This window comes from Papio anubis, chromosome 1, assembly GCF_008728515.1.
Source record: "Papio anubis isolate 15944 chromosome 1, Panubis1.0, whole genome shotgun sequence".
Taxonomy (NCBI): domain Eukaryota; kingdom Metazoa; phylum Chordata; class Mammalia; order Primates; family Cercopithecidae; genus Papio; species Papio anubis.
The window spans coordinates 18,114,498-18,135,048 of NC_044976.1; the positions used below are offsets into that span (position 1 = coordinate 18,114,498).

The following is a 20,551-nucleotide window of genomic DNA, read 5'->3' on the forward strand; positions in this document are numbered from 1 at the left end:
CCGCTGCTCTGTGTTCCACTCTTCTATCATCTTTACTTTCTCTCCTTGACTGGTTTCAGCTTTGTTCTCTCTGGTCCCTGTCGGGTCGCTCCTGCCACTCACGTTGAGTACCATCCACCGCTAGAGGGCAGAATAGAACAAACCAAGATGGGTGTCCCTCTAGCTCTCTATGGCGTCTGCTCGCCGAGCCCCGCGAAGGAGGCGGGGATTCCGTCATGTGACCGGGGTGCCGGGCGCCGGCGCAGGCGCGGTTGCTGCGTCGTCGTCGCTGGGCTCCGTTGCCCGCGCTGTTTTGCCTTCTTGACGCTTGAGGCGGCCGCTGGGGGGTCCTGTGGCTTTCCCTTCTGCCGCTGGGGACTGCAGGCTAAGGCCATGTCCCGAAAGCAGGCGGCGAAGAGCCGGCCGGGCAGCGGCAGCCGGAAAGCCGAGGCCGAGCGCAAGCGGGACGAGCGGGCGGCTCGCCGGGCCCTGGCCAAGGAGCGGCGGAACCGGCCGGAGTCCGGCGGCGGCGGCTGCGAGGAGGAGTTCGTCAGCTTCGCCAACCAGCTGCAGGCCCTGGGGCTGAAGCTGCGGGAGGTGCCGGGGGACGGGTGAGGCGGGCCGGGAGCGAGGGAGGCGGCGCCGGGGGACGCGCCGGGCTCGGCCTGGCGACCGTCACCCGCTCGCGTCCATCCATTCATTCGGGCTGCCCGGGCGCCTCCCGCGAGCCAGCCACGCTCCGAGTGCAGGGCGTCCAGCTGCGAGCGAGGCGGACAAGCCTCTCGCCCCGAGACGCTCGCGGGGATCCCAGAGGGTCCTAATCATGGCAGACGCCGCGAGCGAAATAGAAAGTGGGTCCTGAGACCGTATACGGGAGCAGAGTCACTGGGTTGTGGCCAGGAAGGGCTCTCTGAAAGGTGACATTTAAGCTGAGTTCTGAAGGAATGAGATGGAGCCAGGCATTGGAAAAACAGTCATCATGAGGATAAGACCGATCGAAGGAGTTTGAGTAAGCCCCGCTTGGTAGAACGCTTTGCCTCCTTTGAGTCCTTGGTGGTTGGGTGATGCCCCCATTTACATTTGTGAAATTAGGTCGCCTGTTGTTTACTGAGCTGAAGGCAGCTTCTCTAATTTCTGCTTCCATGGGCCTCAGTTTCTCTGTAAGCAAAGGTGCTTACCCAAGCCTTCATGGGACTTAGACTGAATCCAGGTCCAGCTTTCTTTAGGGAATGCGGAGGGAGAGAGTGGGGAGGAGGAAGAAAATTACCTTCAAGAAAGAGGATATGCTTCGGGAACATGGATGGAAGAAGGAAAAGGGTCAGGAAGAGAGAACTGTGAGCATCCCCATTGCAGGGGCAGGTAAAAGGTTATCTGGTTGTCAGCTGTGTCACTTTGGAAGATGGAGTGTTAATAACAGCCTGGCTTTTGTTTTTTTCCTCCCAGTATTTGAGTGCTCAGGTCCTGCAGAGGGAAGACTAAAATGAAATTAAAGACCATACGGAATTGCCTTAGTTCATTATTATTGTTGATTTGTGGAGACGGGGATTTTGCTATGTTGCCCAGGCTGGTCTCGAACTCCTGGCTTCAAGCGATCCTCCTGTCTCGGCCTCCCAAAGTGCGGAGATTACAGGCATGAGCTACCACCGCCAGCCAGGAATTGCTTTAGATATTAACTGCAGAAGAAGGTGTTTTAAAAAATTTCACATTACATTGCAGCTTATTGATCAAGACCGAACTGGTCCTATTTCCCTTTCCCACCGTTCCTATATATGCTCATTGCTTCAGGCAAAAATAGTTCACCACACTTTGCTGCGTTGCTGTTTTTGCTTGAGATGCAGTTGGAACTTGATTACATTTATTCACCATCATCTGGCATAGTGCTTGGTACATGGAAGGCAGTCAGTACATTTTTGCTGAATGAAATATAAAAATAATAGAGGGAGACCAGCTAGCCTAAGCATAAGCACAAGACACTGTTATAGAAACAAAAATACCATTTTTATACAGTGGAATTGCTGTGGAACATGGGGCTTTTCCTTGCAAATGATTGAATTGTTTGTGTCTGCTGTGCTGGATGTAGTATTCTCAATGTCAGGGTGCCCAGAAAACTTAAGTACTCAATAGAAGGTTACTTAGGAGGAGGAATCAGCACCAGGACTTGTAAATTCTTGAGCTGGCTTTCATAAGGTTATGGGAAACTTTGGGGGTATTACTTCTCTCTATCCCCACACCCCCATACACACACAGCATACTTCTCAAGTTAATTCAGCACGCCTTAAGTAAGGTGCTGGGAATATGTTGATGACTGAGATAGTTAAGGACTTTATAGCCGAAGGTAGAAACATGTAACAATGGGTCTCAGCTTTTTTGATGTTAAGGTCTCTTGGAATTCTTAAAAATTACTGAGAAACCCAAATAGCTTCTTTATATGGATTATAGCTATGAGTATTTACTATATTAGAAAATAAAACAAAGTTTTAAAACACAAGAATACACACACATTCCATTAGCGATCGGAGTGATAACTTCATGCATCAGGTAGCCTCTGGAAAACACTGTGCACTTGCGAGAGAATGAGAATGAAAAATGTACATTACATCTTAGTTTTGAACTCATGGATACTCTGAAAGCATATCAGAGACCTTCCCACATCTCCTGTCCCTTGGGCCACACTTTGAGAACAGATGATACAAATAATTAAAATATAGTTTGATATATTTTTATTAACAGTGACTGATTATAATGGTACTATTGAGAAGGAAAAGGCAGTAGCCTCTGAATTGGCCAGGAAGGCCTTCTCATTCATTCGGTAAATACTCATTGAATTCACTGCTAGCTGCCTCTCAGAGGGTGTCATAGTCTGGGTCATGAAGGACCAATAGGAGTACACCAAGAGAACATTCCTATCTGAGGAGGAGTGTATACAGAGGCACAAGGACGCGATGTTTTTGGGAGATCTACGGGTTGTTCAGGGTGACAGTAGTGTAGGGCACAAGGGTAGAAGTAACAGGCAATGAAGCTCCAGAGACCAGCTGGACTGGAGTGCTCATGTCTCTCTTCCGAGGTCCCTGTTCTTCGGACAGTGTTGGATAAAATGATCATATTTCCTCTTGTGTGGGCTTCATGGAGCTAAGCACCTTGTGTTCACAAGTCCTTCACATGAGTTCCATTAGCTGGACCGTGGTTCAGCCCTTGTCAGTATCATAGTCCTTTCAAATGCGGTGACGACAGACTTTATCACTGCAAGGGATGGTGTTTCCTGTGTATGTGATGGGCTGGCAGGTGTCAACAGATTCTTCTCCCCGCCCCCCAGACAGTCTTGCTCTGTCACCCAGGCTGGAGTGCAGTGGCACGATCTCGGCTCATTGCAGTCTCCACCTCCTGGGTTCAAGTAATTCTCCTGCCTCGGCCTCCTGAGTAGCTGGGGTTACAGGCACCCTCCACCACACCCGGCTAATTTGTTTGTATTTTTAGTAGAGATGGGGTTTCACCATGTTGGCCAGGCTGGTCTTGAACTCCTGACCTCATGATCCACCCGCCTTGGTCTCCCAAAGTGCTGGGATTACAGGCGTGAGCCACCGCGCCCAGCCAACAGATTGTTTTATTAATATTTATTAAGGACTCAGGGTGAAATACAATGAAGTTAAAGACTATTAAAAAAATAGTTGACATCTCTAGCGTTCCCTTTTTTCATTCAGATGTGATTACAATCTGGAGTAGCCTGATAGAGTATCTGTGGGCGTGTTCATTGTTGGCAGTATGGTACCTGTAGCATTCTGGAACCCAAGGGGATTTAGGGATGAATTAGCCAATATCCTGTAATATAGCCTTTACATGGGTTGAGTCAGCTTAGCATAGATTAATCAGGGAGCTACTTAGAGGGTTTTGTAGTGCTTCCTGGACCAGCTTCATATCTGGCGTGTTGTCTGAAAGGTGGACCCACATAAATTGGATTCATTTTTCAAAGCAAGAAAGAAGCAGTTTAACCTTGATGTTGTCCTTAAAAACATGATTGGCTGTAGTGTGAAAAGAATGTCTAACTCTATTTATTAGGCCACACAGTATTAACATCCCTCTGAACTACATCTAGTTGTGTCTTACTAAATGTAGTTCTGAGTTACGTTACTCATTAGCAGTGTTCTAAAACGGAAACACGGAAGAATCACTAATTTTAGCTATTTATCTGTTACTAACAAGTAGTTTATTTTTTAATTTTAGTTTTGTTTTTAATATTGTAGGATCACAGTAGTAGAAGGGCATTCACACATCATGTCGTCTAGTTAGTGCCTGTGTCACCTGAACGGCACTGCCATCTTTTGTGCCTCACTCAGTGGTTTTCAGTTGGGTGCCATGCTAGAATATCTGGGGAGGAACTTTTGAAACAGTTCAGGGCCTGGGCTCTCCCCTAGATCAACTACATCAGAATCTTAGAGTGGGGCCTGGTTATTGATGTTTTTTTTAAAAAAGAATTTTACAGATGATTCTTATATGCATCCATAATTGAGAGTGACTGATTTAGAGTCTAGATTCTTGACTAGTGTTTCTCAAACTTCAGCATGCAACATAAGCACCTGGATTGCTAGGGAAAACACCTGGAAGGGCTACATTGCTGGGCTCCAACCCCAGAATGCCTGATTGAGTAGGCCTGGGTGGGCCCCAGAATTTTCATTTCTAACAAGTGCCCTGGGGATGCTGATGCTCCTAGTCAGGGAACACACGTTGAGAATCAGTGAGCTAGATCAGTGCTGTCTAGTGAAAACAGTATGTGAACCACCTATGTGATATTAAAATTTTTCCAGTAACCACATTAAAAAGAAACAGGTGAAATGAATTTTAGTATATTTTATTTAAGCTATTATATGTAAAATATTACTATTTTGACATACAATTCTATAAAAAATTATTAATGATCTCTCATATTTTCTTTTTCTTTGGAGACAGAGTTCACTCTTGTTGCCCAGGCTGGAATGCATGATCTCGGCTCACCGCAACCTCTGCCTCCCAGGTTCAAGCTACTCTCCTGCGTGTCAGCCTCCCGAGTAGCTGGGATTATAGGCATGCGCCACCACACCCAGCTAATTTTGTATTTTTAGTAGAGATGGGTTTTTCCATGTTGGTCAGGCTGGTTTCAAACTCCTGACCTCAGGTGATCTGCCCGCCTTGGCCTCCCAAAGTGCTGGGATTACAGGCGTAAGCCACTGTGCCCAGCCAATGATCTCTCATATTTTTTTATATGACCTCTTCAGAATCTAGTATTTTACACAGATAGCACACCTCACTGTGGATTAGCCACGGCAGGTGCTCAGTATACGGCAGGTGCTCAGTAGTCACATGCGGTTAGCAACCCTTATTAAAACAACACACATCTAGACAATTGCTGTGTATTGCTAGTTATAGAAATTGGCAAAATCCTGAGTCTATATAGTCTACCTCTATAGAGCTAAGGTGAAATTACCTTTTATTTGCCAAAATCTATGTCTCTGTAGGAGCTTCCAGGTTTTAGTTTTATTATACAGGTATAATTTTAATTTCACATGACAGTTGGAGGTATTGATCATGTCCCCCTGAGCCTTCTTTAGGCCAAACATCACTAGTCGTTCTTCATAGTGTATTTAAAACCACATAATCTTATCTGAACACGTCTCTCTCAAAATACAGTAGCTAGAATGGTACCCAGGACCCTAACTGTGGTCTGACCTCAAATAATAAAACCTTCTCCTTTTCCACATATTTACTATTATGACTGCAGCCTAGAGAGCACATTAGGTTTTTTGGTGCGTGTGTTGCAATATCGTCTAATACTAAATTATTGCGCACTCAAAACATTTGCATGCTCTTTATGTAATTAGTTGTTTTTGTGAACTCAAATGCAAGACCTGCCTTATATCCCTATAACACAGTGGTTCTCAAACGGGTGGTTTTGCCCTCCAGGGGACATTTGACAATGTCTACAGACATTTTTGGTTGTCACAGCTGATGGGGAGGGAGGTAGTGATGTTCTACTGGCAGCTAATGGCAGCGGCCAAGTGTTCTCCTAAACTTCCTACAGTGCACAGGAAGCCTCCCACAACAAAAAAAAAGATCCTGGAATGCCAATAGTGTGGAGATTGAGAAGCCCTGCTGTAGGTAATGGTGAGATTGTGAACTCAGGAAGTGGCCCAGATCTCGTAGAGGCCCTTTGGGCAACGGTGCTTTGTTCTCATGAGTTTCTTGAGAGCTCTTGTTGGGCTCCCCTAGGGAAACCCAGGTCACTGGAGTGTTTGTTCATTACCTTGTAATCTTGTCAGAAGAGGAAGTGATTTGTCTATTTTGACTTGTTTTTGGTGAGCTCAAAGAAAGTTTGGTAAGTATAGAAAAGCATATTAAAAAATGTAACAATTACTCTTAAATATTACCTTTAATTGTACTACCTAGGGGTAACTATGGCTATTATTTTGGTGTTGACATTGGAGTGAGAGCCACGTTATTTGGACTTGGATCCTGGGCCTACCACTTACTAGTTTTGTGACCTTGGGCAGGTTTCCCGTGAGGAACGGTAATAGGACCTTTCTCAGAGTTGTGAGGACTAAACATGTTTGATACATACATTGTGTTTAGAACAGTCCCTGGCACATTGTAAAAACTATTTAAGTGATTGTTTCTGTGTGTTTTCTTGGCATACGTTTGTGTGTGTTTCTGTCTGTGTATGTATATAGCGTACAGATGAGTATGGTTGAGCTCATGTGGCATATACATACAGTTTTACACCTTTTTTGGAGAACATTTGCTCATGTTATTAAAAGTTCTTACCATACGACTGTAGAATACCATGAATTTTGGTACATTAAATGTAAAATAACTACATAAATTTGTGATAAATCACATCTCTTAAACTAAATTCAAGAATAGACTAGTGGTGGCAGATACTGATTAAGAAAAATTGGAGAGAAAAGCTTGACATTTAAATTGTTTTATCGATTAGCTTACTTTTCCCCATGGTTAAAAAAAGACTACCATTGTCAGATTTTAGCAAGACACCTCAGTCTAGCCTATAGAACTCTATATTCCATTCCTTCTGGAATGTCGTCTTAGATTGTTGGAAAGCTTCTTGGTTTTTAATTTATAGAATCTGTCTTAATTCTCCCTTCCCCTGCAAAAAAAAAAAAAAAAAAAAAAAAAAAAAAAGAATATATTCTTTTTTTTTTTTTTTTTTTGTTTTTTTTTTGAGGTGGAGTCTCGCTCTGGGTCCCAGGCTGGAGGGCAGTGAGGCAATCTCGGCTCACTGCAAGCTCCGCCTCCAGGGTTCCCGCCATTCTCCTGCCTCAACCTCCCGAGTAGCTGGGACTACAGGTGCCGCCACCACGCCCGGCTAATTTTTTTGTATTTTTAGTAGAGACGGGGTTTCAGTATGGTCTCGATCTCCTGACCTTGTGATCCGCCCGCCTCGGCCTCCCAAAGTGCTGGGATTACAGGCGTGAGCCACCACGCCCGGCCAAAAAGTATATATTCTTATACATTAGAAGAGATTCCAGCCTTTCTATAGCTTTCTGTTGAAAATACACTTTTCTGAGTTGGAAAAAAAAAAACCCTTTTTTCCTACACATTTAGACATGAAATCTTTCTGAAAGTGATGAGTTTATATTTTGGAATCACAGTGTCATAGTTTTTCATTCGGAAGAGTAAACAGTTGGGTGTAAAACTGGGCAACTGTTTGGCTTCAGAATTGTTTATTTCCATAGTTTTAAGGATACCAGATTGTGTTTGTCTTGTTTGAGTCTCTGTGTATCTAAGCCTCTGTGTTTGTGATAATTTGGAATTTAGAAGCCTTTGAGGGGTTTGAAAGTAAAGATAACTCTTACAGTTTATTACCAGTATTTTAATTTTAGAGAAACAAAATATGGTGTTTAAAGTTTTCATTTGGCAGGAATAACAATGGCATTGTTGCTCCCTGGGTGATCAGTGAGGAGGCGAGGAGGAAGTGTCTTTCCATAGTACAACTGTTTGTTGTCCAAGTGCTTTCCTTCTCATGACTTTCTCCACTGTGTTCTTAGGACTCAAACAGAGTATTGTTCAGTTGTTAGTATCGGGAGCTTCACAAATTGCTATTTTTTGGGTACTGTTTGTTAAATGAATGATTACTTAGCTGGGCAGCTGTAGTGGAACTTGTTTTAGAAAAGAGGCTCTAGATAGGACATCATTTTGGAAGAGGATCTGCAAATCATAGCCCTTAGGCATGGAATGACCTGTAAGGTCTGGACCTTGTAGTCAGGTGGTTAGTGTATCACCGGCTCCACTTGTTGAAGCAGCTGAGGCCCAGGGAAGTTTAATGACTCTCCTGAGTCAGCTAGCTGGTACATGGGGAATAGAATCCTTGTTTGCTGCCTCTCAATAAGGTAATGTGGTTGAATATTCCCTGGTGCTGTCCCCCGTGGTCTTGGAAGAATCCTGGACTGTTAGAGTTGAGTCTTCACTTCTGTGTGCCCAAAATATTTCCATGGATGATCTGGCATGAAGCGTCATTGTTTTAGATGAACTGAGTTCATTTTTGAAAGGTCTTGACTCATGTTGTTGTTTTGACAGCAATTGCTTGTTCAGAGCTCTTGGTGATCAATTGGAGGGACACTCACGAAATCATCTCAAGCACAGACAGGAGACAGTGGACTACATGATAAAGCAACGGGAAGATTTTGAACCCTTTGTAGAAGATGACATTCCTTTTGAGAAGCATGGTAGGTTCACTGTGGAACATTGGGTCCTTCAGGAGTAATGCATTGGGTAATTAAGTCCCCTGGCATCCTCCACCCTCCCAGCCAAGGGTTTGGTTATATAAATCACGACATTTATTTATTCAGCAAATAATTGTTTGCCTACTTGGTCGGCGGCAGCATGCTAGGTAGCTGGAGATCAGTAGGTTTAGCGGTATATGCCCTTAATAAACATGATGATGTTAATTGACCTGAAAAGCGATTCATGACTTCTTCCTCAGTGGGGTGGGAACAGCAGGCTATGACATAGCTTGTATAGATTGATCCTATTTTTAAAAGGTATACAGACACAGCAGGAAAAGTCTGGAAAGATACTGTTTGTTAATTCTTAGCTTCACTTATTTTTCAGAAATTACTCATTCTCTTTAAACTTCTATAGAAGGGAGATAATAATAGCATCTATCTCATAGGGTTTTTGGTGAAGATTAAATTAGATAACAAAATTAAAATAAGCCCTTAGTAAGCGTTAGCCATCTGGGGATCGTGGGACTATGGTATTTTAAATTGTCTTCTCTAGACTTTTTCTGACTTTTAGATGATCATGTATTACTTTTAAAATTAGAAAAAACCAATAAAATCATGTTAATTTCTCACCAAAACCCCAAACACAATCTGTTTTCTTTGAGGCAAATCAGTTAGTGATTTTAGTTGGTTCCTGTTTAATAGGCATAGATCTTACAGAAAATGCATATGAACTTGTAAACTTTAATTTCAACAAATATTTACTGAGAATCTACTGTGCTCGCTGCTGATATGTTTTACAAATGGCATTTTCATCACAGGGCTCATAGTCTTTTCTGTCTGTTGTCAGGAAAGGGGATTGATCCTTTTATTTTAGCGAGCTAACTCTGGAGGCCATGCTGAGAATTGATGGGGAGGGAGACTGAGCAGGGAAACTAGTTAGAAGGTCTCCACACTGGCCAGATGAGAGTAGAGGAGGTCTCCATCACGGCAGCTACTGAGGATAGTGAGTAAGGCCCAAACCAAGCCACACTTTGGCAGTGTAATTGACAGGACACATTGGAGGTGAGGAGGATAGAGGGAGGAGACGAGTGATTCTGAAGTTCCTGCTTAGGGAATGGGTAGATGACTGTACCGTTAGCAAGAGAGAGGGCAGCAGGAGGGGAACATTTGGGAGAAAAGCTATCAGTGATCCCAAAACCTTTCCCATTCCTCACTAGGAAAGAACTTACTCAGTAGGCACCAGACACGGAGCAACCAAACTTCCAGTGGGTGGTTTGTACCAGTCACTGAGTTCAGATGGTCTCTCTTCCTGGAATTACTTTTTGGTTATCAGATAGACATAGTTTACTGGATAGTCAGCAGTTTACAAATTAAATGTATGTATATGGGACAAATTTTGTAGTTTAGTGCTGTATGAAATGAATTGTGTCATTAAATCCTGTGAAAACATCATTTTGGATGAAATGAGTTTTTAGTTTGTGATGTGAAACTCCACTTTGAACACTGTCAGTGAAGATCACATGGTGGATTTGGGAGTGTTACAGGATAGGGAACTCAGATCTTCAGTTGCCAATGTGATAGTCACTGTAGATGAACAGTGGAAAGGTGTTTTCTTGCAATGGCACTATGCATACCTGTTGCTCGGAGCTGCTTAAGAATTTGAGCATCACAGAAGTAAGACGTCACTTTGACGGCCAGAGCAGAAATGAAAAGAAATGTGGAAGTCTGCACATTGTCGTTGTGTGTCAGTTGAAGGCTTGGCTTATTACATTGATCAGTCTTGAGTCAGCGTTACCTGTTTTTAATGTCAGTATGCCTACCTTGTTGTACTGTGAGATTCTCGAGCAGGGACTGTGTGTCTTTGTTTTGCGGTGTGGCAGTGCCCGGCATCTAGTAGGCATTCATAAAGTATTTGTTGAGTGAATAAATGAATGGTTCACTAGTCTATTGAGGACCTCATCACCCTTGCATCTGGCTGTATCTTTAGGCTTATTCTTTTCTTTTAGACTGTGGCTTCAGAGAATCAGCAACGTGTTTCCCCCAACTGTACAGATATCCAGATCAGAACCTGAGTATCTTAATGTTTATCTTCCTCCCTCCTCATACCCCTTCATTACATCTTATCACTCTACTTCAGTAGTTTTTCTTTCACTGCTACTGCACCATAAAATCAGACCTCTGTGGCCATTTGCTTAGATTTCCTGAATACTGTTTGGTATCGTTGTCTCTTGATTCCCTCACTCTGTTTTCTACATAACAGCCAGAGTGAGATCTAAGTGTGTTTTTCCTGTGTCTAAAACCTGTTGGTGACTCCCCTGTTGACCTCAGGATAGAGCCCAGACTTTTTAGTTCTTCATGATCTGGGATTTTCTTATTTCTATGTCCTCATCTCTTGCCATTCCCCCCAGCGTTTTCTCACTTCCTCCACCTCTCCATCTCAGCATTCTCAGTTCCTGCCATACTAGAGTTTTCTCTCTCTCTCTCTCTCTCTCTCACATCTGTCTCTCCTCTACTTAGAACATCATCCATTTCTCCTGTCTTAACTCCTCCTTGTGCTTTGGGTATTAGCTTAGTTGTCTCAGTTGAGAAGCTCCTCTGATACACCTTACCTCCCCCTCCTCAATTCCTCAATTCTTGTATCACGTGGAGTTAGCCAAACTGTAGGGTTTGAGAGCACAGTCCTTGCATGACTTCCCTCAACTTTTGGTACCATCTACAAGTTGGGGTCTCCCAGAACCTCCCTTAGATTCCATAATATGGTAGTAGGACTCACAGAACTCACTGAAAGCTATCATGCTAACAGTTACGGTTTGTTACAGGGAAAGGATACAGATCAATACTACTAGCCAAAGGAAGGGATGCATAGGGCAATCTGGAAGGGTTCCAGACACGAAGCTTCTGTTGTCCTCAGGGCATATTCTCATGGCATCTGTGTGTGACAGTACACACAGAATATTGTCACCTGGGGAAGCTTACCCCAACTTTGGTATTCAGAGGCTTTTGCTTATTGATTTATTGTCTAAGTGGTTGAACTCAGTCTCCCCTCTCACCCTATCACCACCACAAAGGTCTGATGCCGGATGTGGTGGAGGGGCCCATCATGAATGACAGATACTCTCATCACCTTTGGGAATTCCAGAGGTTTAGAAGTGACCTCCCAGGAGCCCAGCATAAAGGCCAGACCTCTCTTTGGGCAAGGCCAAATTCTTACTGTACATGCCCTTCCCGAAGCACTTGTGCATCGTTAGTGCCTGTCTTGTTTGCCCCTCACTGGTTGTGAACTCTGCGAGGGCAAATTGATGGAGTGGCTGAGAGCCAGGACCTTGGCATTGGGCTGCCTAGGTGAAACCTCAGCTCCACTGTGTACCAGCTCTTTGACCTTGGCACAGTTTTCAGCTATTTTGCATCTGAGTTTCATCATGTATAAAATGGTGTGTATAATAGTAGTTGTCTATGAGACGTGATTAGACCAGTGCTTGACACATAATAACCATTCAGTAATGCAAGCTGCTAAGATTGCTGTGTTGATTGGTATGTTCCCAGTGCCTTTTATTGAGTTAGCATATTGGAAGTAATCAGTAAACATTTATCGAAGGAAGAAATAAATGGATCTTTACTTTATGAATGACTAGTGTTCTTCTCAGTAGCAGTCTTTGTATTGTTCAACTAGCTGAATTCCTAGATTCTGACAAAGTTAATGGACTTTTCCAGATCTATATCCTTGTTTCTCATTATTTGGAACTCAGTAAATACCAAAGCATGTTTGCATTTGGATTTTTCCACTATAAAGACATCATTTTTCTCTCCTATTTCCATGCAGTGGCCAGTTTGGCAAAGCCTGGTACTTTTGCTGGCAATGATGCAATTGTAGCCTTTGCAAGAAATCATCAGTTGAATGTAGTGATTCATCAACTTAATGCCCCTTTGTGGCAGGTAGGTCACCTGTTTAAACATTTATCTTAAGCTCTTGTTTCTAAATCAGTTTTGGGAATATCTGAAGATGATGGGGCTTGACCTGTGAACATGGAATTATGCAGAGTGACTGGACTGTGAGCCTAACCAAAGACAATATTGTTGTGGTGGCTCAGAAGTAATCCCTGTGCTATGTACAAATGGAGTCCAGAGTATAATTTAGAAATCTTTTAAAATGCTATACATATTCAACAGTCAGCTAATTGGGCAGGTTGGGGACAGAGAACCTAGTGTGGAAACACAGGCCACCACCCCCTAAAATCAGTGCTGCTTATTGCTTTGTACCTCAGCTCCTAAAGACTGAGCATGTGGTTTCTGTTAATTCCCCACCCACCCTGCCCTGCTCCACCACTCCCCGATTTCTCACTTTTACTAATTAAAAAGTTAAAATACAGTACTTGTAGAAAAGTTAGAAAATTGAAAAAGCTCATAAAGGGAAAAAATTTTATTAAAAATTACATTTAAAATTTTATTGAATCACCCAGAGAGAGATTGCTGTTAATGTTTTAGTGAGTATTCCTGTCATTCACACGCACTTAGCTATAAAAACATTGATACATGAAAGGAACATACCACAATGTTTTTACACACTTTTAAAACACACACACATGTATCCATATCCACACACATATGGACACTTCTGTGTTATTAGCATAAAGGTAACGGTGCCCTTTTTTTCATATGATACCTGCATATATTCCTTTGTAAATTGCTCCGTCAGTCTTTGCTGATTAAAAATAGGTTTATAGGGATATAATTTACACGTAGCAAACTTCATCCTCTTCCAAGTGTACAGTTCTGTGTGTTTTGACAAACAGTCATGTAACCACCACTACTATCAACACACAGACTACTGTGGAAAAAGTCACTTCCACGCTCTTTGTACTTTGTAGTCACTGGCCCCCTCCCCCAATACCCAGCCTCTTGTAGCCCATTCTCTGATTTGTCCTTACAGCTTTGCTTTTCCAGAATGTCGTATTAAAGAATGCAGCCTTTTGTCCCTGGCACAGTGTCCTTTTAACAAAATTATGCTACAACAAAATAAGATACTCCAGGGAAGGTGAGAAATTTTACCTTATGGGGATAGAATGAGCAGGAGTGAAACAGTATCTGCTTGTGTTCTTTGGGGCAGTGTTGCGGATGTCCTGACATCAGGATACCAGATAGAGGTATCATATTTTCCATGGGGCTCTCTTTTCTAAGGGTGATGTTTGAGCAAGAATACTGGTTACTCCTTTGTTCTATTTTTTGTCATTAAACTTACACTGTTTTGCAGAAGTTATCAAAACCATTTGAATACCCAGCAGAATGACCCTCACCTTGAAGGAGAATACTCAATACCAACTCCGTAATCAGCTTGCCTTTTCCTCCACTGATGACTTTTTCCCCAAAGTTTCTTAGTTACCTAGGTAGTTGTGGAAGACAATTCTGCATAGGTAAAAATTTTTTTCAAATATATTTCTGTAGTGTTCTGTTTCATAAATTCCTGAACATTGAAAGTACATCTTCTTGAAATAAATTTACTAATATTTCCATTGGATCCCCCTATGTCTTCCTACCCCAGTGAAGCATCTTGCAAAATTTAAGAACTGAAACTGCATTGGTTGCTACTGTCATGGTTATGAGCTCTTACATTAATAAAGAGTAGGCTTACACTCGTACCATGGAGTTATTGAAACCTACATTTTTTTTCTGGTTATAATTGGAATATGTGTTCCTATGAACAGTCTAGATGTATGTAACATAGAATGTGAAAGTCCTCTGTAATCTGCCCATGAAAGTCACAGTTAACAATTTGGTGAATATTCTTCCAGTTATGTTTTCTATTCATCTATGCTATTCATGTATATATATCATTATTATTAAGTATGTAAGTGCTTTAGGGATTATGTCATTCCAAGATTCTAATAAACTGTTTGCTTTCACATTGCTCTTCCTGGGAGACAAATGGTGCTCTCTGTTTTGTGTGTGTCTAAACCAGACTCTCTTGCATTTGAGATCTACGTATTCTACTGGAAAAACCTTCCACAGTACTGACATCTAGACTTGTGTGCTTCCTGTTTGTTCCATGGCTTTTGCTTTGTTTTTAGACCATGGATACTGTTTAAATTAAGGGTAGTATCTTACTACCTGTGATTTTCAGTAAAAAGAATGTGCTGATGTTTTGGAGTTTAAACAAAGGAACCGTTACTGGGCTTTCTAAGGGACAAAGTCAGAACGAGAGTTTGTGTGGAGGTGGCGAGTTTTATTTGGGGTATGCCCAGACCTTAGGGCTTCTGTTCTGCACGACTCTAGGGAGCCCCATTCTTGTGCTGTGCGTCAGGGGGTTAGTTCACATAGAATACCTTGTGGTGGCGCCTCCAGGGTTGAGCAGTGCAGGCCATACTACTTCATGTAATTGTGCTTTGAAGTTGATGTAGGTGGGAGGTTTGGGTTTGTTGATAATGTTTCTCACTTAGGTGGTTAACAGAAAATGCTATTTTCATTTTAATAAAAGGGGTGGATTTACCTTGAAGCTAATGAAGTGTCAGGCCACTCATTTCTAGGACTCCCTTTCTAGGTCTTGGGAGAGGTTCTACCAATTTTATATTTATAATTTTGCATTTTTTTTTTTCTCAAAGAGAGCCTTCAAATAGTTAGGGCTTCAAGCTCAACAAATCTGGATATGCCCCTAGGCTTTCCCCGTGGAAGGGGCTTGTGCATTAGTGGGGCTAAGAGGTAATCAAGCCTCTGAAGCTTAAGCTTATTTAACTTCATTGCAAGTCTGTCCCTGGTTTTTGAATTTCTTACATGGATTTATTTCCATAGAGTTACATATTAAATAAGCATATAGAAGCATACACGCGTAGGAAGGAGGTAGTTTGGAAATTGCTTGTGACATATCCCAGGCATGTTCCCAATTAGTGTCTGCATAGACCTGCTGACTGGGCTTCCTCAGCAGGCCAGGTGGGTGTTTCTCTCCAGAGATTGACAGTGTTCAGATCCTCACTAGCATGGCCCCTTCTTTTGTCTACAGATTCGTGGTACAGATAAAAGCAGCGTAAGGGAGTTACACATCGCATATCGGTATGGAGAGCACTACGACAGTGTTCGGAGGATCAATGACAACTCGGAGGCACCTGCACATCTCCAGACGGATGTGAGTGAGGCCTCGGTTTTCTCTCGTATTCTCAGCCCTGCAGGAAACAGGTCGAGAGCTGGATATTTGGCGCTAAAAACCCGTGATGTTTTTGTGGAAAGTTGGCGTTAAGAATCTGTGGGCCTGATTTTAAAAATATTTTTTATTTCTTAGTTTAGGTGAGAGTGATAGATAAAATTGCTTATTATTTTGCTTTTTCTGATAGTTGATAGTTATGATTGTGTGTGTATAAGATGCATGGAATTTTCAAATTATTTTTATGTTTTAAAATTAATCTACACTTTTTTTTTTTTGGAGACGGAGTTTCGCTTTTGTTGCCCAGGCTAGAGTGCAGTGGTGCGATCTTGGCTCACCACAACCGCCACCTCCCCGGTTCAAGTGATTCTCCTGCCTCAGCCTCCCGAGTAGCTGGGATTACAGGCATGCGCCACCACACCTGGCTAATTTTGTATATTTAGTAGAGACGAGGTTTCTCCATGTTGGTCAGGCCGGTCTCAAACTCCTGACCTCAGGTGATCTGCCCATCTTGGCCTCCCAAACCGCTGGGATTACAGGGGTGAGCCACCGTGCTTGGCCTAATCCATGCTGCTTATCTGAAATCTGAAAACTATAGTAAAGGTAGAGAAGAAAATAAAAAACACATAAAGTCAACTCAGCTACCTGAATGTACATTTTGTTACTGTTTTGGTAGATTTATTTTCAGTCATTTAATGCATTAAAACACGGTTGACTTTGTATTTATATAGCTTTGTTTCCTGTTTTTAAAAATTAACATTATTGCAGAAACCTTTTCTCCTGTTTTTACACATGATCCAAAACCATTGTTTTTTAAACAGTTTTATTTATTTTTTGAGATAAGGTCTCGCTCTGTTGCCCAGGCTGAAGTGCAGTGGCACCATCACAGCTCACAGCAGCAGCCTTGTCCACCTGGACTCCAGCGATCCTGCCACCTCAGCCTCCTGAGTAGCTAGGACTACAGGTGTGCACCACCATGCTTCGTTAATTTTTAAATTTTCTGTAGAGATGAAGTTTCACTATGTTGCCCAGGCTGCCCTCCAACTCCTGGGCTCAAGTGATCCTTGTACCTTGGCCTTCTAATGTGTTGGGATTACAGGTGTGAGCCATGGTGCCTGGCAATTTTAATTCTTGAATACGTCATATTTGTCCATGGATTAGAATTCAAAATATATAATGGGATATATAGTGAAAGTCACTCTCCTACCCTTGTACTTCAGCCACATTGTTCTCCCTGGATGCAGTCAGTGGTATTAGTATATCATAAAATCTCCTATGGTTTACATATCAAGCAAATATATGTGTATGTGCACATATTCCACTTTTGCCATTTTTATACTCTCCCTACTACTAGTTGTAGCATCCTACACGTCCCACACATACATCCTGCACTGTGCTTTTCAAATTCAATGTGTCTTGGGATTTAGTTCATGGTAGTACATAAGGAACTTCCTGTATCCTTTTTAAAGGCCACGTAGTGTCCTGTTCTATAGATGCATTATAATATTTTTGACCACTCACTTACCAATGGGCTTTTAGGTGGCTTCTAATCCTTTGCTATTACAAGCAATGTGCAGTACCTTTTATGTACCTCATTTCACACATGTATCTGTGGGACATATTCCTAGAAGGTCCTTGCCACATCAGAGGATGTTGATAGGTATTGTCAAATTACTTTCTAACAAGATTTCACCAGTTTAAGCTCCCACCTGCCGTATGTGGCTCTTTTCCTGCACGGTGCACTTTGTCAACATAGTGTTAACTATGTTTTTATTTATTTTTATTTTTTTATTATTTTTTTTTTTTTTTGAGACGGAGTCTCGCTCTGTCACCCAGGCTGGAGTGCAGTGGCCGGATCTCAGCTCACTGCAAGCTCCGCCTCCCAGGTTTACGCCATTCTCCTGCCTCAGCCTCCCGAGTAGCTGGGACTGCAGGCGCCCGCCACCTCGCCCGGCTAGTTTTTTATATTTTTTTTAGTAGAGACGGGGTTTCACCGGGTTAGCCAGGATGGTCTCGATCTCCTGACCTTGTGATCCACCCATCTCGGCCTCCCAAAGTGCTGGGATTACAGGCTTGAGCCACCGCGCCCGGCCTGTTAACACATTTTTAAATCCTTTTCATTGTTAAGGGAAAAATTGTTTACTTAACCTAGTTTTAATTTGCGTTTCTCTTATTTATGCATCTTTTCCTGTGTTTAAGACATATTTCTATTTTCTTTTTTGTAAATGGTGTTCATTTTCTTTCCCCATTTTTTCCCTATTATGTTGTCTTAATGATTTTGGGGAGCTTTTTATGTATTAGGGAAATTAGCCTCTGTCTGTGGTATGAGTTGCAAATAGGTTTTCTCATTCTGTCATTTGTCTTTTTCTTTCTCCTGTGGTCTTTGCTATGAAAGAATTTTAGATATTTTCATGGTTAAATTTGTTAATGATTTTATTATATGCCCTTTGGATTTTGGGTCGTAACTAGGAAAGTCTTTCCCACTCTGAAGTTAAAAATAATTCTCCCATAGTTTATTCTAGTACTTTCATAGTTTCACTTTATTTATTTATTTTTTGAGACTGGGTCTCACTCTGTCGCTGAGGCTGGAGTGCAGTGCCATGATCATGTTTCACTGCGCCCTCAGCCTCCCAGGCTCAAGTGATCCTCCTGAGTAGTTGGGGCCACAGCTGTGCACCACTATGCCTGGCTAATCTTTTATTTTTTGTAGAGACAGGGTCTCACTTTGTTGCCCAGGCTGGTCTCTAACTCCTGGACTCAAGCAACCCTCCTGCCTCGACCACCCAAAGTGTTGAGATTGCAGGTGTGAGCCACTGCACCCAGCTTATAGTCTGACTTAAAAAAAAAATTAAATCTTGGCTTCTTTTGGAATTTATATTCATATAAGGGTGTGAGGCTATGGATCCAATTTTATATTTCCCTTGTGATTACCTAGTTGTACCGAAACCATTGATTAATTATACATCTTTTCTGCACTGATTTAAAATGCCACTGTCTTTCCATATACTCAATTCCCATATGTATTTGGGTCTATTCCTAGACATTTGGTTCTGGTCCACTGATCTCCCTGTTCACATGTTGATGCCTCATGGTTTTAGTTGGTATATTTTAAAATCTGGTAGAATTTTTCACTCATAATTAATTTTCTTTTTTAGCGTTTCCTTATATATTCTTGCCTTTTCTAAAAAAAACAAAATGAGGCCAGGCGCGGTGGTTCACGCCTGTAATCCCAGCACTTTGGGAGGCCGAGGCGGGCAGATCACGAGGTCAGGAGATCAAGACCATCCTGGCTAACATGGTGAAACCCTGTCTCTATTTTATACAAAAAATTAGCTGGGCGAGGTGGCGGGCGCCCGTAGTCCCAGCTACTTGGGAGGCTGAGGCAGGAGAATGGCGTGAACCTGGGAGGCGGAGCTTGCAGTGAGCAGAGTTGGTGCCACAGCACTCCAGGCTAGGTGTCAGAACGAGACTCCGTCTCAAAAATAAACAAACAAATAAATAAATAATAAATGTTAGAATCAATGTGTCTAGTTCAAAAGAAATGCTATTAATTTTTTTTTTTTTTTTGAGACAGTCTCGTTCTGTTGCCCAGGCTGGAGTGCAGTGGTGCAATCTCACCTCACTGCAACCTCCGCCTCCCAGTTTCAAGCAATTCTCCTGCCTCAGCCTCCCAAGTAGCTGGTAGCTCGCCACCACCCTTGGCTAATTTTCATATTTTTAGTAGAGATAGGGTTTCACCACGTTGGCCAGGCTGGTCTTGAACTCCTGACCTCAAGTGATCTGCTCGCCTTGGTCTCCCAAAGTGCTGGGGTTACAGGTGTGAGCCACTGTGCCCGGCCCTATTAAGTTTTTTAAAATTGGAATCTCATTAAGTTAATAGAGTAATTTAAGGAAAAGCTGACATCTTTCTGATGTTGAGTCTTTTATTATTTAATTGACTTTATGATCCATCGGAACATTTTCTTCATATAGATCTTGCCCATTTTTTGTTGAGTTTATTCTAAGGAGGTGTTTTGTGCTTTTTGTGTATTATAAAGAGATCTTTTATATTTTCTAGTGGGTTATCATTTGTCTATGAGAGCTGTTAATAAAATGTTAATTACATACTTAGGTATTCCACAGAACCCCTCTCTTTTTAAAAATTAAAGCAAAATTCCCATAACATAAAATTAATCATTTAAAAACATACAGTCCAGTGGTACTCAGTACATCCCCAGTGTTTGTTGTACAACCATGTTCTCGGTCTAGTCCCAAAATATTTTCATCACCCCAAAAAGAAAACCTCATGCCCATTAAGCAGTGACTCCCAATTCCCCCTGTCCCCTAGCAACCACCAGTTTGCCTTTCTTCTCTGTGAATTTGCCTATTCTGGACATTTTATGTAAATGGAATTATATGTGACTTTTTCTTTGTGGCTTCTTTCCTCAGTATGATGTTTTTGAGAGTCATTCATGGTGTAGCATGTATCAGTACTTCATTCTTTTTTTATGGCTGAATAATATTCCATTATATGGAGAGATGATTTTTTGTACATCTATTCATCTGTTAATGAGCGTTTAGGTTGTTCCCACCTTTTGGCTATAGTGCTGCTGTGAGTATTTGTGTACAGTATTTTTACAAATACCTATTTTCAGTCTTTTTGTATATACCTCGGAGTGGAATTGCTGGGTCATATGGTAAACCTAAATTGAACTTTTTGAGGAACTGCCAAACTGTTTTCCACAGCAGCTGCACTGTT

At 42.2% G+C, this 20,551-nt stretch overlaps 1 protein-coding gene across 2 annotated transcripts in view; it reads left to right on the top strand.

Annotated features, from left to right (window-relative positions):
- Positions 1-230: 230 nt before the first annotated feature.
- Positions 231-20,551, top strand: part of OTUD3 (OTU deubiquitinase 3) — a 30,794-nt gene continuing 10,473 nt past the window's right edge. The window contains exons 1-4 of one of the 2 annotated variants that reach the window (XM_009200778.4): positions 231-590; positions 8,539-8,687; positions 12,508-12,620; positions 15,676-15,798. In XM_009200778.4, coding sequence (XP_009199042.3) covers positions 373-590; positions 8,539-8,687; positions 12,508-12,620; positions 15,676-15,798 — 603 coding nt within the window. In that variant the 5' untranslated portion in view covers positions 231-372. The remainder of the gene's footprint in view (positions 591-8,538; positions 8,688-12,507; positions 12,621-15,675; positions 15,799-20,551) is intronic. The other variant, XM_003891244.5, reaches the window with a different exon arrangement.